Source organism: Drosophila yakuba, chromosome 2R (assembly GCF_016746365.2).
Source record: "Drosophila yakuba strain Tai18E2 chromosome 2R, Prin_Dyak_Tai18E2_2.1, whole genome shotgun sequence".
In the NCBI taxonomy this organism is placed as follows: Eukaryota; Metazoa; Arthropoda; class Insecta; order Diptera; family Drosophilidae; genus Drosophila; species Drosophila yakuba.
Window position 1 is genome coordinate 11,931,324 of NC_052528.2, and position 27,810 is coordinate 11,959,133.

At 41.3% G+C, this 27,810-nt stretch overlaps 2 protein-coding genes across 2 annotated transcripts; one reads left to right on the forward strand and one right to left on the reverse strand.

The window, feature by feature from the left end:
- Window positions 1-1,388: 1,388 nt before the first annotated feature.
- LOC6530241 (protein kinase 4) lies at window positions 1,389-14,918 on the reverse strand. Its single transcript, XM_043206963.1, has 5 exons — window positions 14,904-14,918; window positions 6,721-6,764; window positions 4,982-5,114; window positions 3,694-3,812; window positions 1,389-3,413 (listed from the first exon to the last, which is right to left on the reverse strand). Exons 1-5 carry the CDS (start codon window positions 14,905-14,907, stop codon window positions 1,389-1,391), a joined length of 2,325 nt encoding a protein of 774 aa, XP_043062898.1. The 5' UTR covers window positions 14,908-14,918.
- An 8,820-nt stretch (window positions 14,919-23,738) lies between these two features.
- LOC6530242 lies at window positions 23,739-27,788 on the forward strand. The gene has a single exon (XM_002091143.4). It carries the CDS (start codon window positions 25,986-25,988, stop codon window positions 27,786-27,788), a length of 1,803 nt encoding a protein of 600 aa, XP_002091179.2. The 5' UTR covers window positions 23,739-25,985.
- The last annotated feature ends 22 nt before the right edge of the window (window positions 27,789-27,810 follow it).

The window sequence follows — 27,810 nt, forward strand, 5'->3', positions numbered from 1 at the left end:
GAGCTTATGGGATGGGTGGGTCTGGTCAATTATTTAAGTTTCTAAAAACATGTATGATAAAACGTGTTGCGAGAATAATTATCCAGGAAAAAGTTCCGTGTTAATACCAAACCATAAACAATAAACAAATACAAGATAATTGTAATACATAAATAACAGCAGCAGTATAGGTATTATAAGGTTGGCACAAACTCAAGGATATTTTAGTAAAATCTGTTTATGAGCTAGCTTTAGTTAAAGATTCTCGACTTCAACCACTGGCCTTGGATTGAAAACCCATATACTCAATGCCAGATTCCCCAGCTTGAAAACTGAAGATTCTAGCGTCATCCACAGATGAAACCCAAGCCGTGAGAGCATCTCAATAGCCTCGTAGACAGATCGCAGAGCGCCATAGAAAAGTGGCAAGTGCTTTGCGTTTTCAAATTTATTGCTTAACAAATTTATTTTTTGTTAAACAAATTTATAAATTATTGCTGCGAGAGTATAATAAAATTTCATTAGCGGCATTTGCCGACTCCGTATATGTGAATATCGGTCTAAGGCGTTGGCGTGGCGTGGCATGGCGCGTTTCGTTGTGAGCATTTACGATTTTTTATTTATTTTTGTATATATTTTTTTAACTTTTCGCTTAGGGGCGCGATCACAGACACGCGGCGCCAGTTGGCCAAGAGAGATCTTTGTTTTGGCCAGAGCTGTCGGACTGGACGGAGATTGGCCAGCTAGGTGGACAGCTCAGGCGCAGGTTGCTGATAAATCCGATGTGAGGCATGAAAAGCTAGCCGAATTTGCATGTGTCGCTGCGACACAGAAATCGCTGGTTAATTAATTTCAGACACGCCATACATCTCGGGTACTTTGCATAAATTAATATGAAATCTGTATTTATGATTTATGCAGTGTCAACATGGCCCGAACATCTATCAAACAATTTCCATCGATCGCTGGAGATCGCAGCACAAAAGAAGATGTGATGGAAATATTCGAAAAAACGCCCACGCGTTTTGCACGCGACTTTGTGGCGACTTTGCGGCGACTTTGGCCCGCCACATTATTTATCGTTATCCGAGCAGATTGAGGTCAGGCAGTCAGGAGATTTACACATTGTCACATTGTTGTAGATTCTTATCAATTGTTACACGATTTTCGAATTATGTTTTGATATTCCCCAGTCGATTTTGGTACGATTTGCCGGAATGCGCATTATGAATAGCCGAATTGGGTGACCACAGAAATGTTGCCATAGATGTTTCCGGATTGCGAGATGGTCTTGTAGAAACATTTTCACAGACCAGAGATGATGGGAAAAACACGTACATCATGTCTTCAGAAGAAACCTTGTATATATTCCATAGATCTGTACAGAATAAGGTAACCAAATACTTACTTTAGCCACTTTCACAGACTTTGTTACCAAAATTATCGAGGATTATCGAGTAATATGTGTATGTGCTGTAAGTGCTAGAATTTTCATAGAATTCCCCCACTATTTGCCAAATAAATACCGCATGTTTGTATTGTACTATATGTGTTTCATATTTATTATTTTGAATTCGTATCGTTTCATCGTCATTCGCAAATTGCTCATTGTAATTACTATTATGGTTATTGTTTGTCAGCAGCCCATTATCATTATGATTCTGATTATTGTTAACAACATTAATATTTTCGTTAGGGTTTTCAATATTAGGTTGTTGCTGCTGCACATGTTGCTGTTGCAGTTGCAGTTGCTGTTGCTGTTGCTGTTGCTGTTGCAACCTGAGGCCACGAAGAAGTTTCTTAAGAATCTGCTCTCCGTGCTCCTCGTCGTTCGGGTAGCCATCGTCGATTATATTATTAGCATCAATATGATTGCGATTCTCCACAACAGTTTCGGTAGTAACTGTCTCTGTCTCTGTCTCACCTTCGGGGGTCACTGTTGTCTCAACTTGGCTTTCGGCTGAGGCAAGTTCAATTCGATCGGTTAATTGCTTAAGATTATTGTCAATATTCTGATTGAACGCGCTGTGGCTATGGCTAGGGCTATGGCTATTTGGACTATCGAACTTAGTGCTATCGTCTAAACTACTAGAATCAGTCGTGCTACTTTTAGTATTCAAATTATAATGCTCGTTACTGTACAAGTAGTTGTAGTTTTTTGGCAAGGCAGGTATTGCATGATTAACGCTAACGCTATTACTAACAATTAGTTCCTTTACGTTTACGTTTAAGTTTAGGTCTAGATCTAAGTTTAAGTTACTATTAACATATGGTTTTGAGTATTCGTTTTGTGGGTGCTGCTCATCCTGCTGCTGCAATCGCTGCGAGGGCAGCTCCACCAGTTGCATATCAGCATCGGGCGCACTGCTGCTACTGCCACCGCCCCTTGTTGCACCTGCACCTGTTGCGCCCGCACCGGCACCTGTTGCAACCGCCGAGCGTTTTCGCCTGTCCCGCTTGCGACGACTGGCTGCCATGATGGCCACCAGATTGAAGGCGCTGGGTGCCAGCGAGGCGGCCGTGGCGGTCAGAGCGGTCGAGGTGGCCGTCGACGAGGAGGAGGAGGAGGACGAGGCCGAGGAGGTGGCCTTGGGCAGGTGCTCCACCCGCTCGCGTTCCCGCTCCTTGTCGCCCGCCTCACGCTGCTCGCGCTCCCACAACTCGCGCTGCAACTTGTGCTGCTGCCGCTCCAAGCGGCGACGTCTGCGCCGCTCCAGTATGGTGGCATTGCTGTTGTTGTTGTGATGATGAGGCCCCTCCAAGTTTTTGGGCTGCGGTTTGGCCATCACACCCACTGTGCCGTAGTGCCGATGGCGACGGCGGTGCTGCTGCTGCTGCTGCAGTTGCAGCTGCCGCTTCTTTTGCTGCAGCCTCTGGCGGCGATCGAACTTACGACTCCTCTGCAGGATCACCTGTTCCTGCTGCAGATCCAGCTCATTATTGTTGCTGTTGTTGTTGTTGCTATTGGCTTGGTTGTAGGACTTAAGGCTATTACTGTTGTGTCTGCTGGTTTTGTCAGGGCTATTGCTGTTGCTACTATTGCTATTAATACTTGTTGGGCGACGCGATTTCGAACGCGTCCGTTTTGTGACCGCCACTGGGCTAGCTGGTGTGGTTCTTGTTGTTGTGGTACTGGGTGGTGGTGTTGTTGTTGTCGTTGTTGTGGTTGATGTAGTTGTTGTTGTGGTCGTGGTGGAGGTGGTGGTGCTGCTGCTCAGCACTTTAGCCAAATGTAAATTGAATTTCTCCTCTTTCAAAGGAAAGAAAAACAGTATGGCCTTCTTCATCACTTTCGGTTTGGAAAAATCATTTAGGCCAATTGGCTTAAAATTTCCCTTGAAACCCACACGCAGCGCTGGATTATAGGCGCTGCTAAAGTTTTGATTGCCCATGAATATTCCCTCCTTAAAGTGGCAGTCCTTTGTGGCGTTTCTCTATAAAACCAAAAGATAATAAGAGGAAAAGAGGACTTAGTATGGACTTTAAATTAGTAGCCAAATTATTTGTATTTTTGAGCTCAAATAATGGAAATAAAACCCCAAAAGTTATTCAGATAAGCTGGCTAATCTATTGATTAAACACATTTTTGGTGAGGTAGTAAGTTGAAAAATGTAATGTATTATTTATCATAATCGTAAAAACCTATTAAACTTCTACCAACGATTATTAACTATAATCTTATTAACTATATTATAAAAGTTGTCGAAAACTCACCTTTCCAACCAGTCTGCCGTGATGGAAGCACAGATAGTAATCTACATCCGCCGAATAGATGGTGATTTTGAAATCCAACACATTGAACACATCGTTGACAGCTTCCATAGTGAAGTATTCTACAGGTAAAAAGAGATAGAACAAAATCCGAAATTTAATTAATTATTGGCAAACAACAAACATGCGGTGGCTATTGTGTAAATATTTAATGGAACTGGAACTGGAACCACTTGAAGCGCCTACAGATAACCCAATTAATTGAAAGGTTTTTGATAAAGTTATGAAGGGGCTTTTGATTAGAATGAAACTATGTGCCTTTTCAGTAGAAGACTTGATGAAATCAATAGATCGCCCCAGTCAATTACCGGCGCTGGCTGAGTCGTTGAACTCTCACTGGGCGAAAGGTTTTAACCCTGAAATTGAGCTAGGTCTGATAATTCCGATCGAATTGGCTTGTGTTAGGCTTTGGACTCGGATCTTTAGGAAAGACCTTCGAAGACCCGGCAAATCGATCATATTGCCCCAGTAGCGCCTGCTGCCCGATAAGATAAAATAACGTGCGGACAATTTTGTTTCCGTTTCATCGGATTGGAATTGGGATTGCATTTAAGCATAACAGCGGTGTATTGCTGGAAATCCCTTGGACTTGTGAGTGACGCAAGGCGGCGCCTGATCTTGTCACTTTCGCTCAGTCATCAACCCACAATGAATGCTCCTGAACTTCAAAGCTCCAGCTCCAGCTCCAGCCAGAGGCTTGGAAACCGCAGCAAATGAATTCCGAATAAATTAAGAGCGGCCGGACAAACAAAACAAAATGCGAAACCGCAATGGGCGCCGTTCGGCGCGGTTCATAACATCAATCAAATATTAAATTACCAATAATTTAATTAAGCACACAATATGCACAGCCACAGCCACAGACGGAGATCCAGACCCAGACAGAGTTCAAGATATACGGTACAGGCCAAATTGGCTAGCTTAGACTTTTTCAAACGGCACTACACGGCAAGCCAATCAAATTACAAAGTCAAACAAAAGCTCTAATTATATGCCTATAAAAAACCTTTTTTTTATTTTACTGTATGCATTGGTTCACTTTAGGGGGGCCGGACGTTATCTGCAAACATACGCATCTGTAGAAGTACTTGTGTAAATGCCAATTTAATTTAAATGCCAATGGTAATTGATGAACGCGAAACGCATGAGTAAGAGCCGTCCCAGTTCGCATTCAGTTCGGAATATTTTAGTGGTATATTTATATATATACATATATTTTAGTAATACTTACGATACGTCCGCAATATCTTCTCGGCGGTCACTTTGCCGTGCGAATTGATGTGCAGCGCACGTTCGCTGTGTTTGCTCAATGTTAAAACATTTTTCGCGGCGCATGCTGGCATCGCAAGAGCAACCACAAAAGTCTGCAAAAAGGAGGAAAAAATAGAAGAGAACCTCGATTAATGGACGATTCATCTGCATTACAGCCACATCTGGCCACTAATCCCGTAATCCTGCTTCAAGTAACCCTTTTTGCCCCATAAATTTCCATTAATACGATGAGCTTTTTACTACACCGCCGCCCCGCACATGCGACACAAAATTTTTATGGTCATGGTCAAAGTTGGGCCCGCAGGCCAACTGGCCATTATGTTGGTGTTATGGTAGTCCAGGTAATTGGTTTCTCAATGGGATATGTTGTTCTAAGCTTTGACATTCTGCAGATACGGCTAGTTCGTTCCCATGCATTTAAATAGGAAGCAAATGTCCTATTACGGAATTTAATTGCTTGGAATTTGCCAGAATGAATGTGGAATCTGCATGTGATTTGGATTCATTTGCGTGGCTCGAGGAACCATCTTGGGAAATCACCTGACAAGAGGCAACCTTCCAGAATTAAATATTTCACCACCTGACACGTGTATGTCTCATGCCCACCATTAATGGCACGTTTTCGACCTTTGGACCACCAAATCGCGACCCACTGTCCAAATGATATCACAATTATTCTAAGATAAAGAAATATGCAAATCAGCAAATCAGCAAAACAAGCGAATGGGCCAGACATATGACATTTAAAGTGGGGCGAGTGCAAATCGAGTATTTATCGGGGCTTAGATCGGACCATCGCCATACATCATCGTAACCGCACGGCACCAAAAGCGACCAGGAACCATTATTAGCTATTTATGGGGAAATGGCCAAAAATAACACTGGACTTTAGCGGAGGGCTTAGTAGGACTTTCGGTTGGGTAAGCGATGGGGTTGTGGACACAATCCAAAACAAATTGACCTAAGCACTGAGATCGACGCGTGCCGATCGATTTATCGGGACTTAAACACTTGTGTATCGTGTTGTGCAAGTGGTTGACATGCCTCATATTTTCCATCATCTAGTTGACAGAGTGTCAGTTTTTCAGTTAGATGGATGGAAGGAGAACGAGGCCTTCTGTTTGCACTTCTCATAAAAAAAAAAAAAAAAAATTCAAAGAGAAAAAAAATTGAGAATGCCGTGCGACCTTTTCCATAGTTCAATGACGTTGCCCCGGCGTGTATGTGTAACAATCATAATCATAATCATAATAATAATAATTATTATTTTTTATGGGCCGCCTCAAGTGGAGAGACCCCACAAAACCGAGAGCCACTCCAATGTACACACGCTTCCCATATCAAAACTCCGAATTGCTTCGCCCCCACTCCGACTTCGATTACACACACTCAATCTCTTGAACGAATAAAAATATTTTGACATTTCTCAAGATAATTATTCAGAGTGTGTTGAAAGCAAGGCAGCTTTCGATTGAGATTGAAGATTGAAGATTTCCAGATGGTTTTTGGTTTTTGGCCATCCAATAACCAAAACTGGATCAAGGCTTTGCCCGAACTATTCTAGGAAAATATTAAGATATGCTAGTTTGCAGAAATCCCCTGCGAAAGTTATTCATAACCCATTCATTTGCTAAGATATACAATAACGTAGGTCGTAAAAATTCAAATCACTGTAGTCACAGTGGGACAAAAACTCACCATCAGTATTAAAATAGTCCTGACATTGGGCATGAACTTGTGGAACCTGCAAGTATGCGAAAAATAAACGAAATGAGTATCAGAGTTCAATAGTATTCACAATTAAATTACGCTAGCTACTATAAATAAAGAGTTGAGTGTGATTCAAAGGAAAGACATTTGCATAAATCTTACAGATTATTATTAATGATTATTATTGCTTTTATTGATTTGTTTTCAACTTTATTCGTTTTGTTTTGTTTTTTGTTTTTTACTTGCTTCCCGAGACGAACTTCCGTCTTAAACAACAATTAAGTCATTTTACGGCCGATCGTGAGATCTCTAAAAATGTATTTAAACAAAAAATGCGGCACGTATCCATCGGATTTCCATGGAGAGCCCTTCCAGTGCCTCTGGCTCAATGTCACCCCACACAAGTGACCACAAGTGGCCACTCGGAAAACGCCAGAGGAAAATGTGCTTTATTTTTTTTTAGCCCCTTTTTTGTTTTATTTTATCGATTCGGCCGAACACGTCTTGCCATATTTTGTTGTACTTTCCGCACTGCATATTTCGTTTCCCGACCAACTAATCCCCGGGCCCAAAAGGTCATTGATTTCAGCTTAGCACTGAACTGAACTGAACTACAAAAACAGCAAAAGTTAAAAAAAAACACCGAACAAGAAAAGAACTCAAGACCCAGAAGGGTAGTTTCTTAGGACGAAGGTCTCTGTGTTCTGCGCTGCGCTTGAAAAGTGAAAACGCAAAGAATCGAGCTCGAGAAATCAATATGCAACGAACGAACGAACGAGAGTCAAAAGTTAAAACTGCCCCAGGAGGAGGCGACTTTGCAAGGGCCCTTAGTGCCAAATCCAAATCGGAATCTGAATCTGAATCCCTAACCCTCTCAGTGGGCAGTCCCGAAAATGAAGAAAAAAGCCAAAGCGAACTCAGCCAAATCAAATGCCTGGTGGCGTGCGATTTTTATCATTTTTCAATTTCACAGCAGACAATAAGGTTCATTTGAAATGTGCAAACACATAAGGGCAAACACATTCTCAATGCAATTTCACAATGCCCGTCGAAGGAACAACATTTTTCAAACGCTTTTATTATTTTTTGCGTTGCTGCTTGTTTGGCAATTAAGTTGACCTGAAGCTCTTGCAATTTATGCTTAGACGGCTTTCTAAGTAAATTATTGCAGGGCTCTTTCTACGACTGCTGGCAGATCAATAGAAGTGGCTTACGAAATTTCAGTCAACTTATGTTAGGTAGTTAGACAAAAAAGAAAAGCCTTTTTCGAGGCCTGGCAACCGCAGAACATAAAAAACCAAAACTGAAATTGAAACCGAAACCAATACCAAAACCAAAACCAAAACCAAAACTTCCAAAGTTCAGAAGTTCTCTAAGACCAGACAAAAGGACCGAACGCATGAACCGCGGCTTTACAGATAGAAAAACACAGAAAACTCTTTTTTATGATTGTCAAACTTACTATCCAATAATGACAGTAGTTATATATGAATTGTGAAATCAAAAATGGCAAATCATATTCTTTATTTTAGATCTAGATTGCTGTTGTCCCTATCTATCAAGATACCTCTGTGCAAGTAACTTTCAGTATGCTTTTGGAGAGTAAAGTCTTATTGCAGGTGATGAAATAGTGTGTAATCCATTTGTAATTTCCATGAAGAATATATCTCCGCTATTAACTAGGTATTTCTCCGCGTGCATCGGCGGTTCCCATGTATGTAACTCGATATCGCTTCTATGGCCAGTCGCCTCTGTCTGTGCTTCACTTTTGTTCGCTTCTGCGACTCATAATTACCTTATTTGGTATGCAGACAGGAGCCCAGAACGGAGCCAAAAGGGTCTCTGGTGAGTGCCCAGTTTCCTTGGTCTGGCTTACGCAATGTCGAGGAGCCCTGCACCTCTGAATAGTGTGCCCTGCATACTGAATAGCAATAGTTTTCGATTGAGAGTTTTCCTTTCGCTACGTGCTCACACTTTTCTATTTCTTTTCTGTTTTTTTTTTTTTTTCTTTTGGTTGGACCACCCCAACGAGGAGCTTTCATTCACAAGTCTCGAACTCGAAACAGTGGAACCTCCTTTCGTAATACCATCGACGTCACAGCGACCACATTCGACATGTGCAATCTAATCGCCGGCGACATTTTCAGGCCTTTAATTAGTTTGTCCACTCGATTGTACGGGCTTTCGGCCACTGGCTGTATGTGTACATATGTATATGTACATATATACTTATAAATCTGGAAACTAAAATTAAAATTAAACTCCAAGTGATTCGCCGCGATCGCATCGAACGATAAAATGCTAAGCAGTGGGTCTCTTAATTTCCCATTCGATTGCAATCGAATGCAAACTAGTTTGGGGCTCGAATCTCCGACTCTCGAGAACGGGGCACGTGTTGGCATCTACTATAGAGACACATTAACACTTGTTGCTTCCAGCTCTCACTTATAGCCGCATAATTGTACCCCGTCGTAGTTCGTACTCATATTGAAAACCAAATACATATGGCATCTGCGGAATGCGCAGCCGATTAGATTAGGCCATAAAGTATTTGGACACAAAAATGAATTGGCACCAAAGATTTGCCAGATAGTCAGTCATTGTACTTTGATTGCGGGCACGTGCTGTGTTGTGGGTAATCCATCGTGTAATTATGGTCCTGCAACTGCTGCTCGATTTTCCCTCTCGATTGCCAGATTGCCACGTGTTCTGGTGTGAAATTTTATGCTGTCAATTGTGCGAATGATTTCGATTGTAATGACGATGGGAACGATCATGACGACTATGGTGGGCACCCCTGTGCATTCATTTTTTGTGCAGTTTTTTACTTTATTCGGGCTGCTCGGTTACCCAGTTGCCCGGCTGCACTTAATGCAATTTTTTCCTTTGTTTTAAGGGGTGGCTCAAACGGGGAACTGGCTGTTACTTAATACTCTTACATCATCCACCTTGCGCTTTTCGCCGAGCAACCCTAAGCCTCATCCCTCGGAAACCCCTCTTTAGCCCTCGAAATCCCTCAAACCCCCCGACCCCCGATTTCTCCGGCTGCAACTGCAACTTTACGTGTTTGCTCTCCTCTCTCCTCTGTGCCGACTTAATGAAGTTCCAACTGGAAGGGATGGCTACGATACGTACTTTGTGCCACAAGTACTCAACTGACTCTGACAGTTGCCAGTTTTGTGTTGCCATTGTTTTTGCAGCAGGGCGCCGAGCTGGTGGGCATTATTTGAAAATATTTATATGTGGAATGCGCACAGCAGCGACTGCAGTTGCAACTGCAACAGGCAGTGGGAGGTGGCATTTGAATCGGTTGCGGATTCGGATTCGGATTTGGATTCAGTTTCGGATGGGGAATGTGAAGTATGCATTTTAATGCGACTTGAGATGTAGAACAATATGCAAATCAAGAGTTGGCTTTGGTTATATGACAGCAAATGGCAAAAAGTTCTATGACATTATAATAAAATATTACTCAAAGGAATACTAATTAACTAAAGGTACTTCATAATAATTTTTACCAATTTAAGAAACGCAATTCTTAAACCAAACTTGCTTTAAGTAATTCGCGCAAACTTCTTGGCCCCTTTCCAGACTACTTTAATTAAGAGTTAAGACCTGAGATTGCTCGCAGCAGCAGCATGCCAAAAACTTTGCATACTTTTGGCACCAAGAGTGCTCTTTGCCATTCATCTCAGTTATTTCCCCCTCGGCCCCAAAAACCTCTTGAACTTGTAGCCACCAAAGCAACGCCCCAAATATAATAGAGCAGGCACCACCACCACCACCACCACCAGAGCTCTGGGCATGGGAATGGAACTGGGAACGGGAACGGGAATCCGTGAGAGTTCAGTGTACCCCGGCGATAAGCTAATGTTGTTTTCAGACTGTTCAGTAGATATATATAGGAGACGAATCATTTGATGTCAAGGCTGCGGGGGAGATGGCAGAAAAGTGCTGGAATGCTGAAAAAGTTGACGTGCCGCCACACAAATCTCGCCTCATTAGCAAGCCGCCCTTCTCACCTTTGTGTGCACTGAGAGAAAAGGTGATGGGTTCTGCAATAAATATATGACACTCAAGCGAAAATGGGCGAAGATCTACCCTTGTGAAGAGGCCTACATCTTAGTTTAGTAAATATTTAGAAAAAGTGTTGTGCATTTGAGCTGTTAATAAACATTAATTGTTTGGCTGTGGGTTTGATTAATGGTTCGCATTGAACGCAGTATGGTATTGTTAACTTTATTAATGATTATAAACATCACGTGTTTTTGGCTCGGTGTGACCACCCCCTTTTTCTGCCTATTCCGACTATAATACCGCTTTATAGAGGGTTGTATCTAATGCGATTTTCGCCACCGGGACAGCTGCACCGTCGGAGGTGATAAGCGGCTTTCGGCCCTGCGCTCTCAGCCCTTTTGATAAGTCCGGGCTACTTAAGTGGCAGCGAATATACGAATATACTTTGTTAGGCATTCAGCAGCAACTTTCCCAAAGTGTCAACACCGCCCCAGACAGTGCGAAAGAGACGGGGCTAAGGGCTGGAAGAAAGGAGAAAGAGATGGGCAGATGGCGACGAAATCGATGAGGCGATGGCGAGTTGAAGGCAAACATAAAGGCAAGTGCATCCGTTGAATTTGTCTAGGGCTGTGAGCGGGCTACTCAAATATGACACCTTTTCTGGAAGTAAATAATAATTGCCTTGCACCTGAGCTGGGGAGAAAACGCGTGTTTCGCTTTTCATTCCAGCTAAATTGCCAGCTTAAATGGCTAAGCAAATACATTTGATATGGTTTTAAAGCGGATCGCTGAATATATCGAAATCGGGCACCTTATCGAGCGTTATGGTTCTATAAAGTCCAGTTTTACATTACTGTAAATATCTGATAACCACCGATAGTCGCTTGCCAATAAATCACCTAGACAATAAACCGAAAAGATAAATCAATCGCTAAGCTGATTAGCGTTTGGGGATTCAAAGAAACGCCTCTGGGCGAAAATACAAAACTTTCTAATTCATCAAAAACCTAACTTCGATGCGTTTTATCTTCGATGATTTTTCATGGGACCTCCAAAAGTGGGTGTGCTTGTGGTGCTTTGTATTTTTGTTTTAGTTTTTGTTTTTGTTTTTGTTGTTCCTTTTACGAAACACTGAGCCAACAATGACAACACCAATGACAAAAACAACCAATGGCCAGCATTGTGGGTCAGGTGCAACGGCAATCGTGGTGTGCAGCTGTGATGCCCAATGCAAATATTTGGCATAAATTGAACAATTAATCAGCCGTCCCTGTCGCTCTAAACAAATATTTGCGGTTGCCTTAAGGAAAGCCAACTTATCGCAGAGTTGTAAAGCACTAGCGAAACGTAGTAAAATTTCATGGATCCCTTCGAGGGGTCGAACTTTGGGGTAGGGGCTTTTTTGTTAGGGTCTGCACTACTATGCGAAAAAGCAAAACAAACTATAAACACTTGACGGCCGCATGGTTCTTTTTTGGCGCATTGTTATTATTTGGTATATGTATATATGTATGCACATACGAGTATGTGAAGATATAGTACGCGTAGTACGCCGTGGCGTATATTTTGAACGTGTTCTTTGCTGATAAGATAGTGACGAACTCGTTCCATTCGCTTTTTACCTTTTATTTTCATTTTCAACTGGGTGAGAACTTGGCTGGCTGGCTCAGATCATGGGTTTATGGGGGTTGGCTTGGCCAGATCTTGGCCACTTAGTCACTGGCATTGAGCTGGTCATAAAGACATAAAGCCGTAAAATTCGATTGAATCGATTGCAAATCGAAGATCGCCAAAAAGCCAATCGAGATATCTGCGGCGTGTGGTGAATTCGTTGGTTTATCGCCCTCAATAATCCATTCCTCGCCAGGTAAGTCCTTCATAATCCAGACAGAGCTGAATCGTACAGGTGCTGGAAGTGTGCCCGGAATGTACTAACCGAATTCTCCACGCTCTTGTGTGATAATGATAAACAAATTCAGAGGCGACTTGTGACGCGGCTTTGCCGTCGGCGGATTACTTATAAACCTCTGATCCCAGCTGCCAATGTGACTAATCGTTTGATATACTCTATAAGCTATATGCTGCTGATTTACGTATACATCATCGCCGTGTTATCTCTATGAAATGGGTGCAGGGCACTGAGGGACGTGCCTTTTGGGGACGTTTCCTAATGCTGCTTCTCGATTTCAAGCTTTGGCGTCATTTGTTTGGGAACCCAATTATTTAAGCCACAATTCGCAACCCACTTTTCGTATATACAGCTTTTTCCAACCGCGCGTAACCTAATTATAAACTTGGATGTGACATTTTTTTTTATTTTTTTATTTAGCGGCATTGGGCGCCAGCAAACTTTTGTTGGTCTGTTAATTTCCTCAAACTTTCGTATACTTTACAGCCTTTTACAATTAACCAGGAAACTGACACGTTTAATGATAATTCAATATTTTTAATAGTAATTATCATAGTCGCGTTCTGACAATCCTAGGATATGAGTATAAATCAGAATTTACATATTTATTCGTTGAACTTGGTGATTTTCCTACGAGTCATGATGGAAAAGAGTGCAGTTAACTTGGCCAAGGTTGTCCGGCCTCCATTAACGGTAACAAATGAGGCAAGACTCGGTTTCTGGGTTTCTCGATTGCATTAATCAAAGCTGCACAAAAATATGTGCCTAGTCACAGATGTATTTATGATGTTTGGCATTTGAGCTCGTGCCTCGTGGCCAAATCATAAATTTCAATAAAACTCTCGAGGGTGTAGATTAATGTATATAATTCGAGGGGTTCCATTCGATGATCTTCTCCTAATGGATCTTCTTTGGGCCCACAAAAACACCGCTGCCGTTCGTGCTTATCAATCGATTTAGACCAAGCCCATAAGTTCTGTGCTCTCGGGTGTTATCTCCGCGTATTTCCGTTTAATTAATAAAAGGAGAAAACAAATTCGAAGTATCAAATCAAATATTGTCTATTTTTACAGGAGAACGCGACGCTTATCGTCTGTCTCTCCGAAAATATTTCTGATGAGGCGTGGCGCTGTTTGCCTTGTGAATTGTTGAACTCGTTTATGATTTGGACTAAGGTGGGAATTGTGATTGAGATTAGAAACAATTACTCTGTATTAATCGGTATTAAAGGCTTTAGGTTAACGCTTTTCATGCGAGTTTCGCGAATGATTTTAAACGGGGGTTGGCGCGTTTGCAATTGATTTATAACTCAGGTAAATGTCCTGATCACAGAACACGCCACAAACCCTCGAAAGTTTTTCGAAAAAGGGGTTGTACGCACACAGGAGCACGGAACGCACACACACATGATGATTTATCCTGACAGTTTGCATGTGTTGGTGCCATAACAAGTTATAAACGGCAATTATGGACCTGAACCTGAAACTCAAACCGAAACTGAACCTGAAAGAGAAACTGAAACAGCAACAGAAACCAAGACTCGGACTCGGACTCGGACTGAACTTGGTCTTTGGCACATTTCACATTTCTTGTTTCGAACATATAATTGTGCTTTTTATGTGCGTTTGGAAATTGTTTTTTAAGTGAAATGGCGCTGCGCCTGATAAACAGCCCTCCGTCCACAATATATATTAGTTTTATAGTTGCGTCTGTGTTTGTGTGGGAATTGTGCGAAAAGTAAAGGGAGCGAACAACACAGGTCATGGTATTCGCGGATTATTCCTTGGATTGCGTATGGTTTGCCATCCGTTTTTGGTTTAAGCATGGCGTGTTCCACTCTTTTGCCTTCGCACGTGGTTTAAGAATACTCAGTATTCGAGGAAAAAATTTTAAAATAAACAGTTCTTAAATAGTTCGATTTTTAAAGCGAACCTAAGAGTAGAACCTTGTAATATGTATTTTCTTCAAAATATAACCTGCCAAATATTTTATTTTTTGAATACCACGCCATTTTGGTTTCCTACTTAAACCAATTAGCCCCATTTTCATAGAAGAACGCCTATAATTTCAGCACCTTTATAAATTTATCATGACTATAAAAATTTCTGAGGAACACTTATAAAAATATATACTAGACACTCTCGGAAACATTATGCTATTATTGGGATTTTTAGGAACTACAATTTTATCACTTTCATGAATAATGCAAAACATTGAGTCACGCTCAGAATTAGTTTCAAAACTTACATCGTATACTTTTGGCCGCATTGTAGCCCCCAAAGTTAAGGGTATAAATTATAATCCAACATGGGTTTGTGCGTAGTATCGTCGCGAGTCTATCATTTGACTGACGAAAGAGTTTTAATTTTCTGCTGAGTTTGGAGTCCGAGCGGAAATTCAGAAATCAGAAGTTTTGTAAACTCGCATATGCATGTGGATGTGTACGGCGAATCCGAATCTGATACTTTGGGCAGAAAAGCAGCGTCAACAAATTTACAATTACACCGCAAAAAAATGCAATCAAATACGGGCGTGTTGCTTGGTTTTCAGTTTTTGGTTTTTGTTTTTTGTTTTTCTTTACTCTTGCAATTTGTATTTTTTGTAACCGCACTTTATGTTATGTACATGCGATATTTCGCCTTGATTTGCGTATTTTATTACTTTTGATTAACAATATGTAATTGGTTGTAATAAATATATTATTATTGGGTGTATATACTTGTATTGCACTTTTGTCAACAGCGACGCAACGACGACACGATATTATTAGTTGTATTTATTCGAATATATCTTTTGTGTATTCTCGCGTTGCACAAAATTTGATTTATTTTGCGGTAACTTTTTTTTTTGTTTTGCACTGGCACTGGGGCACTCGAAAATATATATTTCGCTTGTGTTTTTTTTTTAACTGGTTTTGGGTGTGCGATTTTTAAAACAAAATCAGTATCTGTAGCCGCGCAATGCACTTTTCACCTCTGGCTAATTAATCTGGCTCGAACGCATTTGTTGCTCTCGATTGTGACTTGGAATTTTTCAAAAATATTTTCCAAGGCATTTGGTGTGCTGGGTGTCTGGTTGACTTGGCTATTGGCTATCCGTTGCTTCCGCTGGCAGCGATCTACAACCGACGAAAGGTGAAAAGAAACTGAATCTGAATCTGAGCGTCGTCAAACATCGAGCTCTAGCGTTTGTCGTCGCCTCGAACCGAACCGAACCGCCACCGACGCCGACAATCCGACCATCCGACCATCCGACAATCCGAATCCGGCCAACCGCGTTCGTCCCGCGCTCGTTTTCACTCGCACTCGCTCCCGCTTCGAACCGCGCCCGCCCCCGCCACTCATCCCTCAGCGCGCATTCACAGTTTGTCGTTATAAATTCTTGGAGTCGAGTCGCAGACATGTCCATGTGCGGGTGATAGATGGCTCGGCGGAAAGGCTGGTCCGGAATTCCTCGCCCGCTTCTCACTTCCTTGCGGATCGCTTGGGGCTCGACACCAAATCTCCCAGGTGGAGCAGTTCGTTCTCAAAGGTTTCTAGGTTCACGGCAGCAGTTCATTTTGAAGGTCAAAGTATTTAGGAAGTTACAGAGTTACAATGTAATGCATTTACCACTTTTTAATGCATATCTGCTATATATTTCTATGTGCAATTCAAAAACAACATTTACACAAATTTACGGTATAGTTTTTAAGGAAAGTTGATTAATTATGAATATATCAAGATCATTAATAAAGGAACTAGGGATTTATACACATTTAAACCTTGCATTTTATTTTTATTTTTAATTGCAAAATCCAGAATACAGCTTATAATTTATTTAGACCAAATGCAATGATCACCTAACTGCAGTGATCATAAATAAGGAGACCAAACAGCTTGCGTTTGTCATTCCTTGAAATGCTTGCTCCATTTAGGAAAACTGGGTCTCCCGGCCAGATAATGATCTCTGGGTGGCGTCCACCTGCTCCACTTTATTAAAAACAAAACAAAAAAGAAAACTAGTCTCCCACCCAATTGCCGAACACCGACGGAATGGCCCGGAAAAATGCTAGACGATATTGGGCAAGGTCCAGTTGGCGAGCCATTAGCAAAGTTGCCCCTGCATTTTGATATTGATCGATTAGCCAGCCAGTTGTATCAGGCAGTTTTATTGATCATGCTGTAAATCAAATAATGTGTGTTGCCAGCGACCCAAAAACAAAGCACAAATCGTACAACGATTAAGTTAAGCAATACTTATTTTGGTAACAGAAAGCTGGAATAAAGAGATGTAAATAAAAGGCTTATCGAGAATCGCAATAAGTCTAATCATAATGATCCATAGAAAATTAACAGTTTTGTTCGTCACTTATGGATCATTGTGAGGAATATGAAAATGGAACCAGTAAACAAATGTATGTATTATTCCTTAGAAATGTTTAGTAAATTAGTACGTCAGCATCCCAGTGATCTGGCGGAGAATAACGCATGAGACCTACGATATTATCAAAGGGGAACTTCCCCCGAAAACGAGAACAACAACCCATGTGGACTTTGCTCGTGTTTCAATTTCCAATTAACTCGTTACCTAGATAACTGCACAAGTTTTGTGATAGGTTCAATTAGAGCACTAGACTCTTCACCAAAGATCTGGCCATGAATGAAGTGAAACAGCTCCAAAAGAAATACAGTAGCATACTGTTATCAAAAATGCCAAAGTGATCACGAATATTCATCGGTGTCAGCTATTTTGCTTACGTTTTCTAAGTTATGCGACAAATGACGCATAATTGGAAGCGCAATATGAGTGCTCTAGAATTCCGTTGAAATGCTAGAACAATGATGAAATGGCAGCATAATCGAATGGGATCGGTCTAATTGTTTATGGCGCCCCATAATGGTGATGAAATTGATAAAGGGACTTAGCCAAGCTTTTATATCCGATAAAATCGTTGGAAATCAGTTAACGTGCTTTTTATCGCATCTTTCGAGTTCCCACCTACATTTATTTAACAGCACGAACTTGTTGCGGCTGAAACATGTTGCTTGCTCTGCTAATCAAGCGGACTTTGTCGAGTACATGGCTCTGTTATTCTGCAAGCAGTGCAGTTTAGTCGTCGTCAAGCAGTGCGTGTGTAAGCCGGCTGTTAGTTGAGGTGTTTAACATTTTGGTTCGATGTCGAACTTGGCATGTAACATTATTTTGGGGGTGTATTTCAAGTTCTTGGAATATTTTTCACATTTTGTGTAAGAAATTGGAATTTAGAATAAGAATTAAAAACTACCTAATTTAAGGTAGTTGAATATTTTTTAAAAGCTTTATTAATATGGATTTTTTTATTGCTCTGCAAGGGAAATTCATTTTTGTGTCACAATTTTTAATTTCAAAAATTTTAAAGTAAAAAACTGAAAAATGTTTTTAGGTTATATTTTGATTTAAGTTTTCGTTTACCTATATTAAATAACTTATAAATATATATTTGCCATTAAGGAAAAACAAAGTAAAATGTTCGAAAAACTATTAGTTCATAGTTTAAAATGTCAATTACTTCTATATCTGTGAAATCCCAAATTAATTTCAATTTAATGTAATCTGTTATATATATTACACATTTTACTAATTAAAGAAGAACCTGTGTGAAAATGTCAATGAAGATTAATGAGGCAGTTTGCAAATGACAAACTAATAAAAAGAACACAAAACTATTTTTTTAATGATAATGACAATGACAAATTAATTAAATCAATGAGTCTGATGCAAAATTTCAGGCGTCAGTCTCAAGTGGTTAGGGAAATAAAAAATCAGGCTAATTGATAAGCAGTACAGCGTGCAAATAATAATATAGCTGATTAAACCTAAACAATTTATAAATTTGCAGATCACCTCTTTGGCCGGTCAAGGTAAGTGTAAGTCATCCCACCCAGATTGTGTTAATAGCTGAAAATTAAACGCAACCGCACAGAGAATTCCACGTAGCCATAACTGCATAATCACAGATAGGATTCTTATTGTGCCACTGCGGTCCTCATTTTATTTTTTTGGCCTGAAACAGCGGGACATAAAGGACATTGGCGCCATGTCGCGTCACAGTGAAAAAATGGCAAACGAGAAAAATGTGTGAAATCTTCACGACTCCGGAAAACAAAAGAAACGGATTCAAATATTTATGAGGATGTCAGGTGTCCTGACAAGTCAATTTTAGGTTTTCACCTCTGGTTCCTTTTCAAGCAAAACGCTGCTACTCTGATTTATGAGTCTGTGGGTGTCCTTTCGAGACGAGCTCGTCATATCTGATGCAAATGTGTCACACTCACGACCGAGAGATTATTCCCCCCTTTTTTTGCCGAGGCTGGAGTTTAGCCACTCCAGGCGCAGAGAAAATAAAAACCCTGAGAAATATTTTAATTAAAATTCACTGCCCCAAAAAAGAGCGGCAACGAAACTACCAAAACCACAGGCAGACAGGATAAACTTAAACCTAAACCCGAACCACCGCCGCCTGATCTCAACTGATAAACGCGAAAAAACCAACAACAAGAGCGGCCCAAAGGTAAAATAAAGCCAACGGTGGGCGTTGGTAAAAAACGATCTGCAAAAAGTAAGTAAAGCACAAAAGGAGGCAAATGCGATATGTGCATATATGATGTGATATGACGAGATTGGATGCTCTTGAGCTAAATATTTTTACAGATTTAGTTACAAAAATGTATATAATAATTTTAAATTCATGCTTACAAGCTTATATAAACTTCTATGGTTGGAAGGCATTTAAGCAGATCCAGGATATAAAATAAGATTTAATAATGATAAACAAGTTTAAAGGTTTTGTATAATAAATAGATACATATTTAATTTATTTCCCACAATTTTTTAAGTAAAGTTCTTGTTGTGTGTTGCTGTGATAAATAAACATCGTGGTAAACACCAAATGAATAGGGTATAAAAAGCATAACAATCTCCGCGTTCCAAGGAACTGTAAGCGATTGTCTCTGGACGTGAATCGCTGCAGAGAGTTAACCTTTCAACGCCGATGGTGTTGCTGATGGGTAAAGGTTGCTGGACGTGGACAGTGCAGCTTCGCAGGATAACACATGATCAATCGATGGAACTCTCTTTCGAGGCCCGAGGGTCCCCCAATTTACCGCTTGGCATATCTCGCGCATATCTGCTTTATTGTCTCCGGGTTTGTTTGCTTTCGTGTGCAGCAAATTCAATTAAACCACCAATTCACAATGAATTTTGTATTTTGTTTTAGGAACGGGAACCCGTTTTTAATTACCGAAAAGAAGCGCCCGTATTTGGTGTTTTTCGGCAGTGGCCAACTGTCGAATCGAATTGGTCACTAACAAGAGTTTCGTTAATGAAAATGTAGACAACCCCCTTTTCCCATCAATTTTCACTACCCCAGGGACCATTTTCGCCTTTAATTTATGCGTTGGGCATCATTGAGTTTCCAGTTGAAGTGAAAGTGATCGGAACTTCTGTTAAAATTAACGCGTGGCTGACTTCTGATCGATCTTGTCAGAGGGTTGAATGGAACCCCAAGATCTGTGGTATTTCCTAGATCCTTAATTCCGATCAAAACGACTTGGCAAATGTTTACAAATGAAGTGTACACAGGGAAGACCTCGGACAATTGTTGATCCCTTATGATAACAAACGCGTTGCCCCTATTTTATGAAAAAAAACGTATTCGCAAGGGTTGCATGTTTTTACTTTCCCAAAAATTTTAACTCAAAAGGTTGTAATATTTCAGTGTCTGTTGTTCCACACCTGATACACGTGTATTTGGGCAATTGATTAACAATACTCCAACCGCAAAGTGAGAGGTCCCAATGTAAAAACAATGGTTTTTTTTCGATTTGCACAGAGGTACATCCATAAATATAAGCAGATATGTATAAATGCGTATCAACAAGGGACACAACATCACAAGCCCGAAATAGCAACAATAACAACGGAATTTGCGTATGTTTGTCATTACCAATAAACAATACCTTAAATATAAACAAAATAAATTCCGGGATTATCGAAGCAAAAAATATATGAAAGGAAACGCGTGTGCCCCAAAATTGGCAAAATCATATAGCCTCTTTAATTTGGAGCTGGCGCCAGTCTATATACGTTATATTTATGACATTTTACGATTTCTGTGAATTGGCATCATCAAATCGGCATTTGCGTTTTTAATATTTTCGCTGCGAATTAACGCTCTTTTGGCGAAAGGTTAAGGCCAAGGCGAAAAGGTTAATGTGTTTCTAAATGCCTTGCTAATTGACAAGCGGTTTCTTCACTAACAAAGGGAATCTCCTCCATTGAACTTGGTAGGTAAAATGATTTGATTGGAAACAAGTTAGAGGAGATTTCGCTGAAGTAGGTCAGATTCAAGTGGTAATCTCATATGTGGAATATCTTGATTATCAGTTAGTGAGAGTTAAAATTAAATACAAAAAAGGTAAATTGTGAATTCATAGAGTTCCGAAATCTCATCATGTATATGTATGTATATTCCTCTAAGATCTAAAATTTTTAAATTGATATGGTTTGAAATTCTTTGCTTTAAAGTTACAAAGTAAGCACTTATATTACATTTTTATTATATAACCCTAGTTTAATGATTTGCATAAGTTTTAAAGACTGTAGACGGGTCTATTTTTGACTCAGATAAGTATTAGTAATTTAGGCTGTTCTCTACAAATACTTTTATAAATAACCATACATTTCGTTGCCAAAAAATAAAAATATTACTATGAAAACACGCCTGTAAGTTTGTTTGATTTAGTTGTTAGCTTTTCTAGGCTTGAGTAGCAACTATGTACGCTATTTATAATTCATAAGAAAGCTGTGTCCAAATTTGACCAAGCGATATCTCCGCCTGTCTAAAAATAAGACATTTCCTAGTTTGCATCTAAATATGTGGTAATAGACACCTCCAACAACAGCCATTAGCCTACTAGTCGCTTCATTAGAAGGCCATTAAGGCAAAGATGCCACCAGACCATGATGATCATGCCGATGCTAATGCAGATGGGACAAGCAAATATTTTGATCGGCACTTGTAATTTGATGCGCAATAAATTGCTGTTTCCCACCTACAAATGGAAACAGAGGCGGGTGAAAATACACACATTCGAATGTATCAAAGTATCGGAAATAACAATAGGCCAAAGTTAGAGCCAAACATTTTCATTAACCGGACAACGCATGACACCCACAACTTCCATGCTGTTTGCACGCTCATAAGAAGCGGGCTCATAATTCATTGGGCCAATAGACCCAAAGCATCGGCAGCTGCTGTGGGCCAAGAAAAAATGCCTAAAACGCTGAATGAAATATTCGGGGCTTTGCGTTAGCAATTTTCGCACAAGTGCGAAGTGCCACAGCCAACGACACCGGATTATAAAATCTCTTCTCGCTTATAAATACCCCACTAACCGAAAACCGAAAACCCAAAACCAAAAACCGAATGCACGAAAACCGAATAAATCTCGAACTGACGAATTTCGCGCTGTGACTTCCTCTGATACTTAACTCAAATTTGCATGTGTCCCCGAAAAAAAAGAGGAGTCTGATATGCATTCCTCTCCTAATTAGTGAACTCTGGTCACCGCCATGGGAACTTAGTCGAAACGCATTGGCAGTTGAGGTAATTAGCACCACAAGCAACTTTTGAGAACAGGTGTTCGATAGCTCGTGATTGAAACCAAATCTAACAAGATTTTTTCGAGCTTTTGGATGCAAGAAAACCAATTGAAAAGATAAGGTGGAAAGAGATTAATAAAAGTTTGAATATTTAATATATACTTCTGGTTACCCTGAGCTCGTTTACTTTGTTTAGCACATTACTCATAATAATTTATTTTAAGGTTTTACAACGTAATACTGGCATTTCCACAGAAGTGTTTCCCTTTTTGCTTTCCAAACGCTAGCCCTGATCTTTCAGCATCGGAAAACGCCCCCACCTGGCAAACTAATCAACTCAGCTTGAGGTGCAACTGCATGTGGCAACTGGCCCATCCTGTTAGCCAAGTTAACCAAGTTCAGGAGCCAATGGCCATATGAATGGCAATCGGCCGGCAGTCTATGCGGTGCAATCGAGTGAGAAAATTAAAATTACATGACCGTGGTCTCGACTGCGGATGCCAGGGATCCCACATTAAAAGGTTCATAACTTCCAAGTCAATTACGCGATGCGCCCGCTGCGAGACTTTCGTCTGAGAATGGATACTGAATTCTTGGCTCTGGATTCTGGATTATGAATTCTGGATTCTGGGATTCCTGGGATGTGAATTAGAAAAATTGCACGCTCAAGTGGAAGAGAGGACCTCTGGTCTGGTTTTTGGTCCAGTCTGTTCCCTTCTGTTCTTTCTGACTGACTGACTGACATAACTCACGAGTGGCAGACGCGGCAGCAGCCGCAGACGCAGATACTGATGCAAACAAACACAGATACGGCCTCCGCATTTAACCGCTGCTCCGTTGCAGGTGAACTAGACAAGCAGGAGCAGATCCTCAAGAGCACTCCACAAATAAAAGGGACTACTGTGGGAATCATGCCGATCTGGCCAGAACCAAACATAACTAAAAAGAACTAAAAGGAACAGCACAGTCCAACAGGCTCGCCATCAGCGAATTAATTTGTGACGCGCGCTCTCCAAGGAGCTCCACCGATGCTCCCCCCTCATCCAAAGTGCACAGGGATCCGCACTGCACAGCCCATGCCCATCGTCATATGCAGCCAACCCAGTCCAGTTCCAGATTGCCAGTTGCAGTAGAGGAGCCATGGCCTGGAGGCAATTTACTCTCTTCGCTCGGCGGTGCACGCTGTGGTAGCCAAACTCGTGACTGCAACAATGCACAGTGGTCTGTGTTATATATAATTTGGCTTGAAAAAAAACTGAGAAAATTTGCGTATAAAAAAATTACAAAATGCTTTATAATAAAATCAGCCACACTTAAAAATATAAATCAGATGAGCACCATTAAAGTTCTTTTAGTCACAAGTAATAAAGTAGAAAAATCTTTAAAATTAGGAATTGAACCCTATCATACTTTATTTAAATGCATATATTTTTTAACCGAACTTTCCTGTTGATAATATATGTTATTACTCAATGGACTAGTACTAATGTGCGAATTTAATAATAAATTTTCGGTATGTTTTTAAATGATTTTAAAATCTTTGAAATTTCTTTCAAATAATTTTCAAGCACCATTTGAGCGATCATTACATACTGTGCATTGTCGTGCTCGTCTTCGTCATCGTCGTGTGGCAAGTGGCTGCTGCTTGACTGCAGTTGCAGTTTTGGCCTCCGCTGGAGCTTCATCTGCTTGAGCTTCTACTGCTGGAGATGCCCCAGCCTTCTGGAGTCGCCTCCACCTTCTGAGTCGCCTTTTTGGGGGCATCATCTTGGCGGCTTTGGCGCTGGTGTCAAACGTTTTGTAATCTGTCACGTCGCATCGTTTTAATATTTGTGCGCTCATGGCCCAAGTACGAGGAAATGCACTCGGTTGCGTGTAAAAATAGGCGTAACCCTTTGGTATTTATGGTCTGGCCGGCTGGATGAGCCGACTTTGCAGACTCTGCCGTCTCTGCAGTCTGCAGTCTTCCGTCTTCAGTCTTCAGTCTGCATCTGCACTGGAGCACAGTGGAGTATCCGGGACGGCGCTCCCCGATCGTTTTGTTTGGTTTTCAGCAGCAGAATCAGATGCCTTTGGGGTCTTGCGGCGGTAGCAACAGGTTCAAGTGCTTCGCATCGCACTTGGTCTGCGGTTTTGGGCCCAGCTCCTTGGTTTCTGCCACTCTTTGATTATCTAAATCATTATTAGTTTGACCTTCAGCCCCGGGCTGGATCTGCGCTCGTGCAACTGCTTCTCTTATCTTATTAATTATTTGCTCTTTATTGCCGGTGGAATGGGTCGCTGGACTACTGTGCGTATGAGTCATCTTAGAAATGCCGATGGGTAAAATGGAACAAGCGAGAAATGTGCAAACTGAGAAAGTTTCTGCAAGGAGGAAGAAATAGTTCATTGAATACTTCAGTTTAAAACATTCGCCTATTGATGTAAGATTTGTATGGATTTAGTAGATATTCAAATGAAATGCAGACTGAATTTATACTGATATGCCCGAATAAACTGTGCCTAAATTCAGATGGTATTTCTTTGGCAGTATGATTTCTGTTATTATAATTTTTATAGGACTCAGAGAATTTTTTTTTGTGTATTTATGCTCAGACAATTTAAGGTAAGAAACAAGAATGAGGAACAAAACGTCAGAACGCGAAAATCAACTGGCTGACAGCTTGTTATCCCCAAAGAGCCTTCACCTTGTTCCGTTATAATTAGCCATCGCTAATTACCACTTTCGCGAAGACCACCCGTACATTGACCCACTGAACACGGGCTCACTCCAATGCGATTCCCACCAACTGTCCGTGGGCCATTCAGCACGCATCTCAGCGCGTCAATTTGCCAACCCTACTCAAAGGCCATAACCACGTCGGTTTGAGGGGATCCCGAAGATACAGTAGTTAGCCATTCCAATGGCTGACAACCGTTAATCAGGCGCCACAAATCAGAAGGGGATTTGGGGAATGGCCCCCCTTCTGCCTTCTGATGGGATCTGATTGGATGGGCGCCAGAATGGATCTGCTATATTTAGATAGAGAGAAAATGGCGCTGCAGACTGCGTGATTTTCCATTCACTCGCTGGATCCGTGATGGCAGCCGCTTCCCATGACTGCTCCTTTGTCTCTGCGCGAAAATATTGACACGATCCGCACAGATATTGCACGCGCATTAGAATGGATAAGCTAAATAAACTCGTAAATACCAGTAAATCATTGTGTACCAGCAAAGTGGCCCAATTGCCGCCGAGGATGCGTGGGTGGGATCGATCGTGTTGGAGTGTTAATTGCCCCAGACTCAATCGGCCGGAATGGAATGGAATATTTATGAGATTGGGCAATCGATTAGACAAAGTCCATCCAATGTATATTCATATCAATCGTCGGTGCTAATTGAATTCGAGACTGCGAAAAGAACTGAACAAAGGCGGAAGTGATCGTGACTGCCGATAAATGGAAGCTCAACAGATGTAAGCATATCAACAGAGGTGTAACTTTATTCCGAAAATACATAACACAACCACTGAATGAGATGAGACTCACTTTGGTCGCGGTAAAAATGAAAGTCTAGTATGTGTTGTAGCAAAAAATCTTAACATAATTTATCACCAAATTGTATCTCATCTATCGATCTTTATTCTACATCATTCCGTGCAGCATCCTTATCTATCCTAATCTAAGCTTTCAAGTATCTCTACTCTCTATATATCTTTCAGATGATCCTTCAGCATTCTACCAATCTCCTCAAACTTCTACTATTTCTTGCTATATCTTCTGTAAGGACTCAAGTTCTTAACGATATAATAATTGAACTAAACCAACGCCTACTTATCTCCAATAACTTGTTGTATTGCAATCAATCTGATAAACTAAGTGAATACGAGGTCAAGTACCTAAAACACATGGCACCAATAAGCTTGATGATCTTCACCTCAGTTGAAATGTTAAATTTCACACAAGTTGAATATAATTTAGGTGCTGATAACAAAATCTTTTTGATTATGGGCCAAGACGAACCACCCTATGATTTCTTTCATGCCCTGAATTTACATTTTCAGTTTGCTGAATATGTCATTGTGATCGATGAACCCGTTGATCTGAAAATCAGCACCAAATGGCTAGATTTTGTGAAGCACCTTTGGCAGCAAGGATACGTTCAGTTGCTATTCTACACCTCGTTCGATGAGCAACTGTATCACAAAATCATATTTCCCGAAACCATAATAGTGGAGACTTTGATAGAGGACTATATATCCAATCGGGGATCGTTCAATAATCTCCATGGCTATCCGGTTAGGGTGGCTGCCTATAATAATGCTCCGCGCTCTATGCTATATGTGAATCACTGGGGCGAGCAGGTATTCGCTGGGTTCTACATGAGATTCATCAGAGCTTTCATAGGCTCTAGGAATGGCAGCTTTGTGCCAGTGCTCACACCAAGTGATTCTCCCGGGAATTGTACACTGAACTTGGTCAATGAAACCGTGGATGTGTGTGCAGATGCCTTGGCAGCGAATCCTGCCGCGTTTAGTCTAACCCACGGATTTAGGATCGCCTCGGCGAATGTTTTGGTGACCCATGCGAAACCGCTCCACTCCTATCGCTATCTGACCGCTCCTTTTCAATGGAGTGTATGGGTCTGTTTGGTCGTCTATGTGCTGCTGGTGGTCAGTTTCCTGAGCTTTATTGGATGGCTGCGAAGTGGAAAGTGGGACTTCAGTAAGCATCTGCTCGAGGTATTCAGCTCACTTTTGTTCAGTGGATTCTACCTGAAGGAAATCAGTGGAAAAGAGAGGTACATACTCTTTGGAGTCTTGTTCATAGCTGGATTTGTCTACTCCACCGAGTATCTGGGACTACTCAAAAGTATGCTGATCTCGGAGGTTTTTGAGAAGCAGATCGATACCTTTGAGGCACTGGTGGAGAGTAACATAACGCTGATGGTGGATCCATACGATAAGATCTTATTCGCCAAGTACAATATGCCCCAGATACTTGCCCCCATAATGGAGCTGGTCAGTTTTGAGACTCTTTTGGAGCACAGAAATCGCTTCGATCAGGATTACGCGTACATATTGTTCTCGGATCGAATGGCGCTATACGACTATGCCCAGCAGTTCCTGAAGCATCCGAAACTGTTGCGAATCCCCATCGACTTCTCGTTCCTCTACACTGGCATTCCGATGCGGAAGAGATGGTTTCTGAAGCACCATTTGGGACGGGCCTGGTACTGGGCCTTCGAGAGTGGTCTTACAAGGAAACTGGCCTTGGACGCCGACTTCGAGGCAGTTCGCGTGGGCTATCTGAGCTTCCTCATCACGGAGCATGTGGAGGCCCAGCCGCTGGATGTGGATTATTTCGTCATGCCGGCAATTGCTCTGGCCATCGGCTACATCCTGGCCCTTGTGAGTTTTGTCATCGAGATGACGGCCTGGCGCATGAGGGAATTCCTGGGATGCAAGAAGGCGACGATGACGAGTACCGGTTGTCCAGGAGGCGGTCATGTTGATGTTGATTGAGTGACGGATTGATGTTGTGATG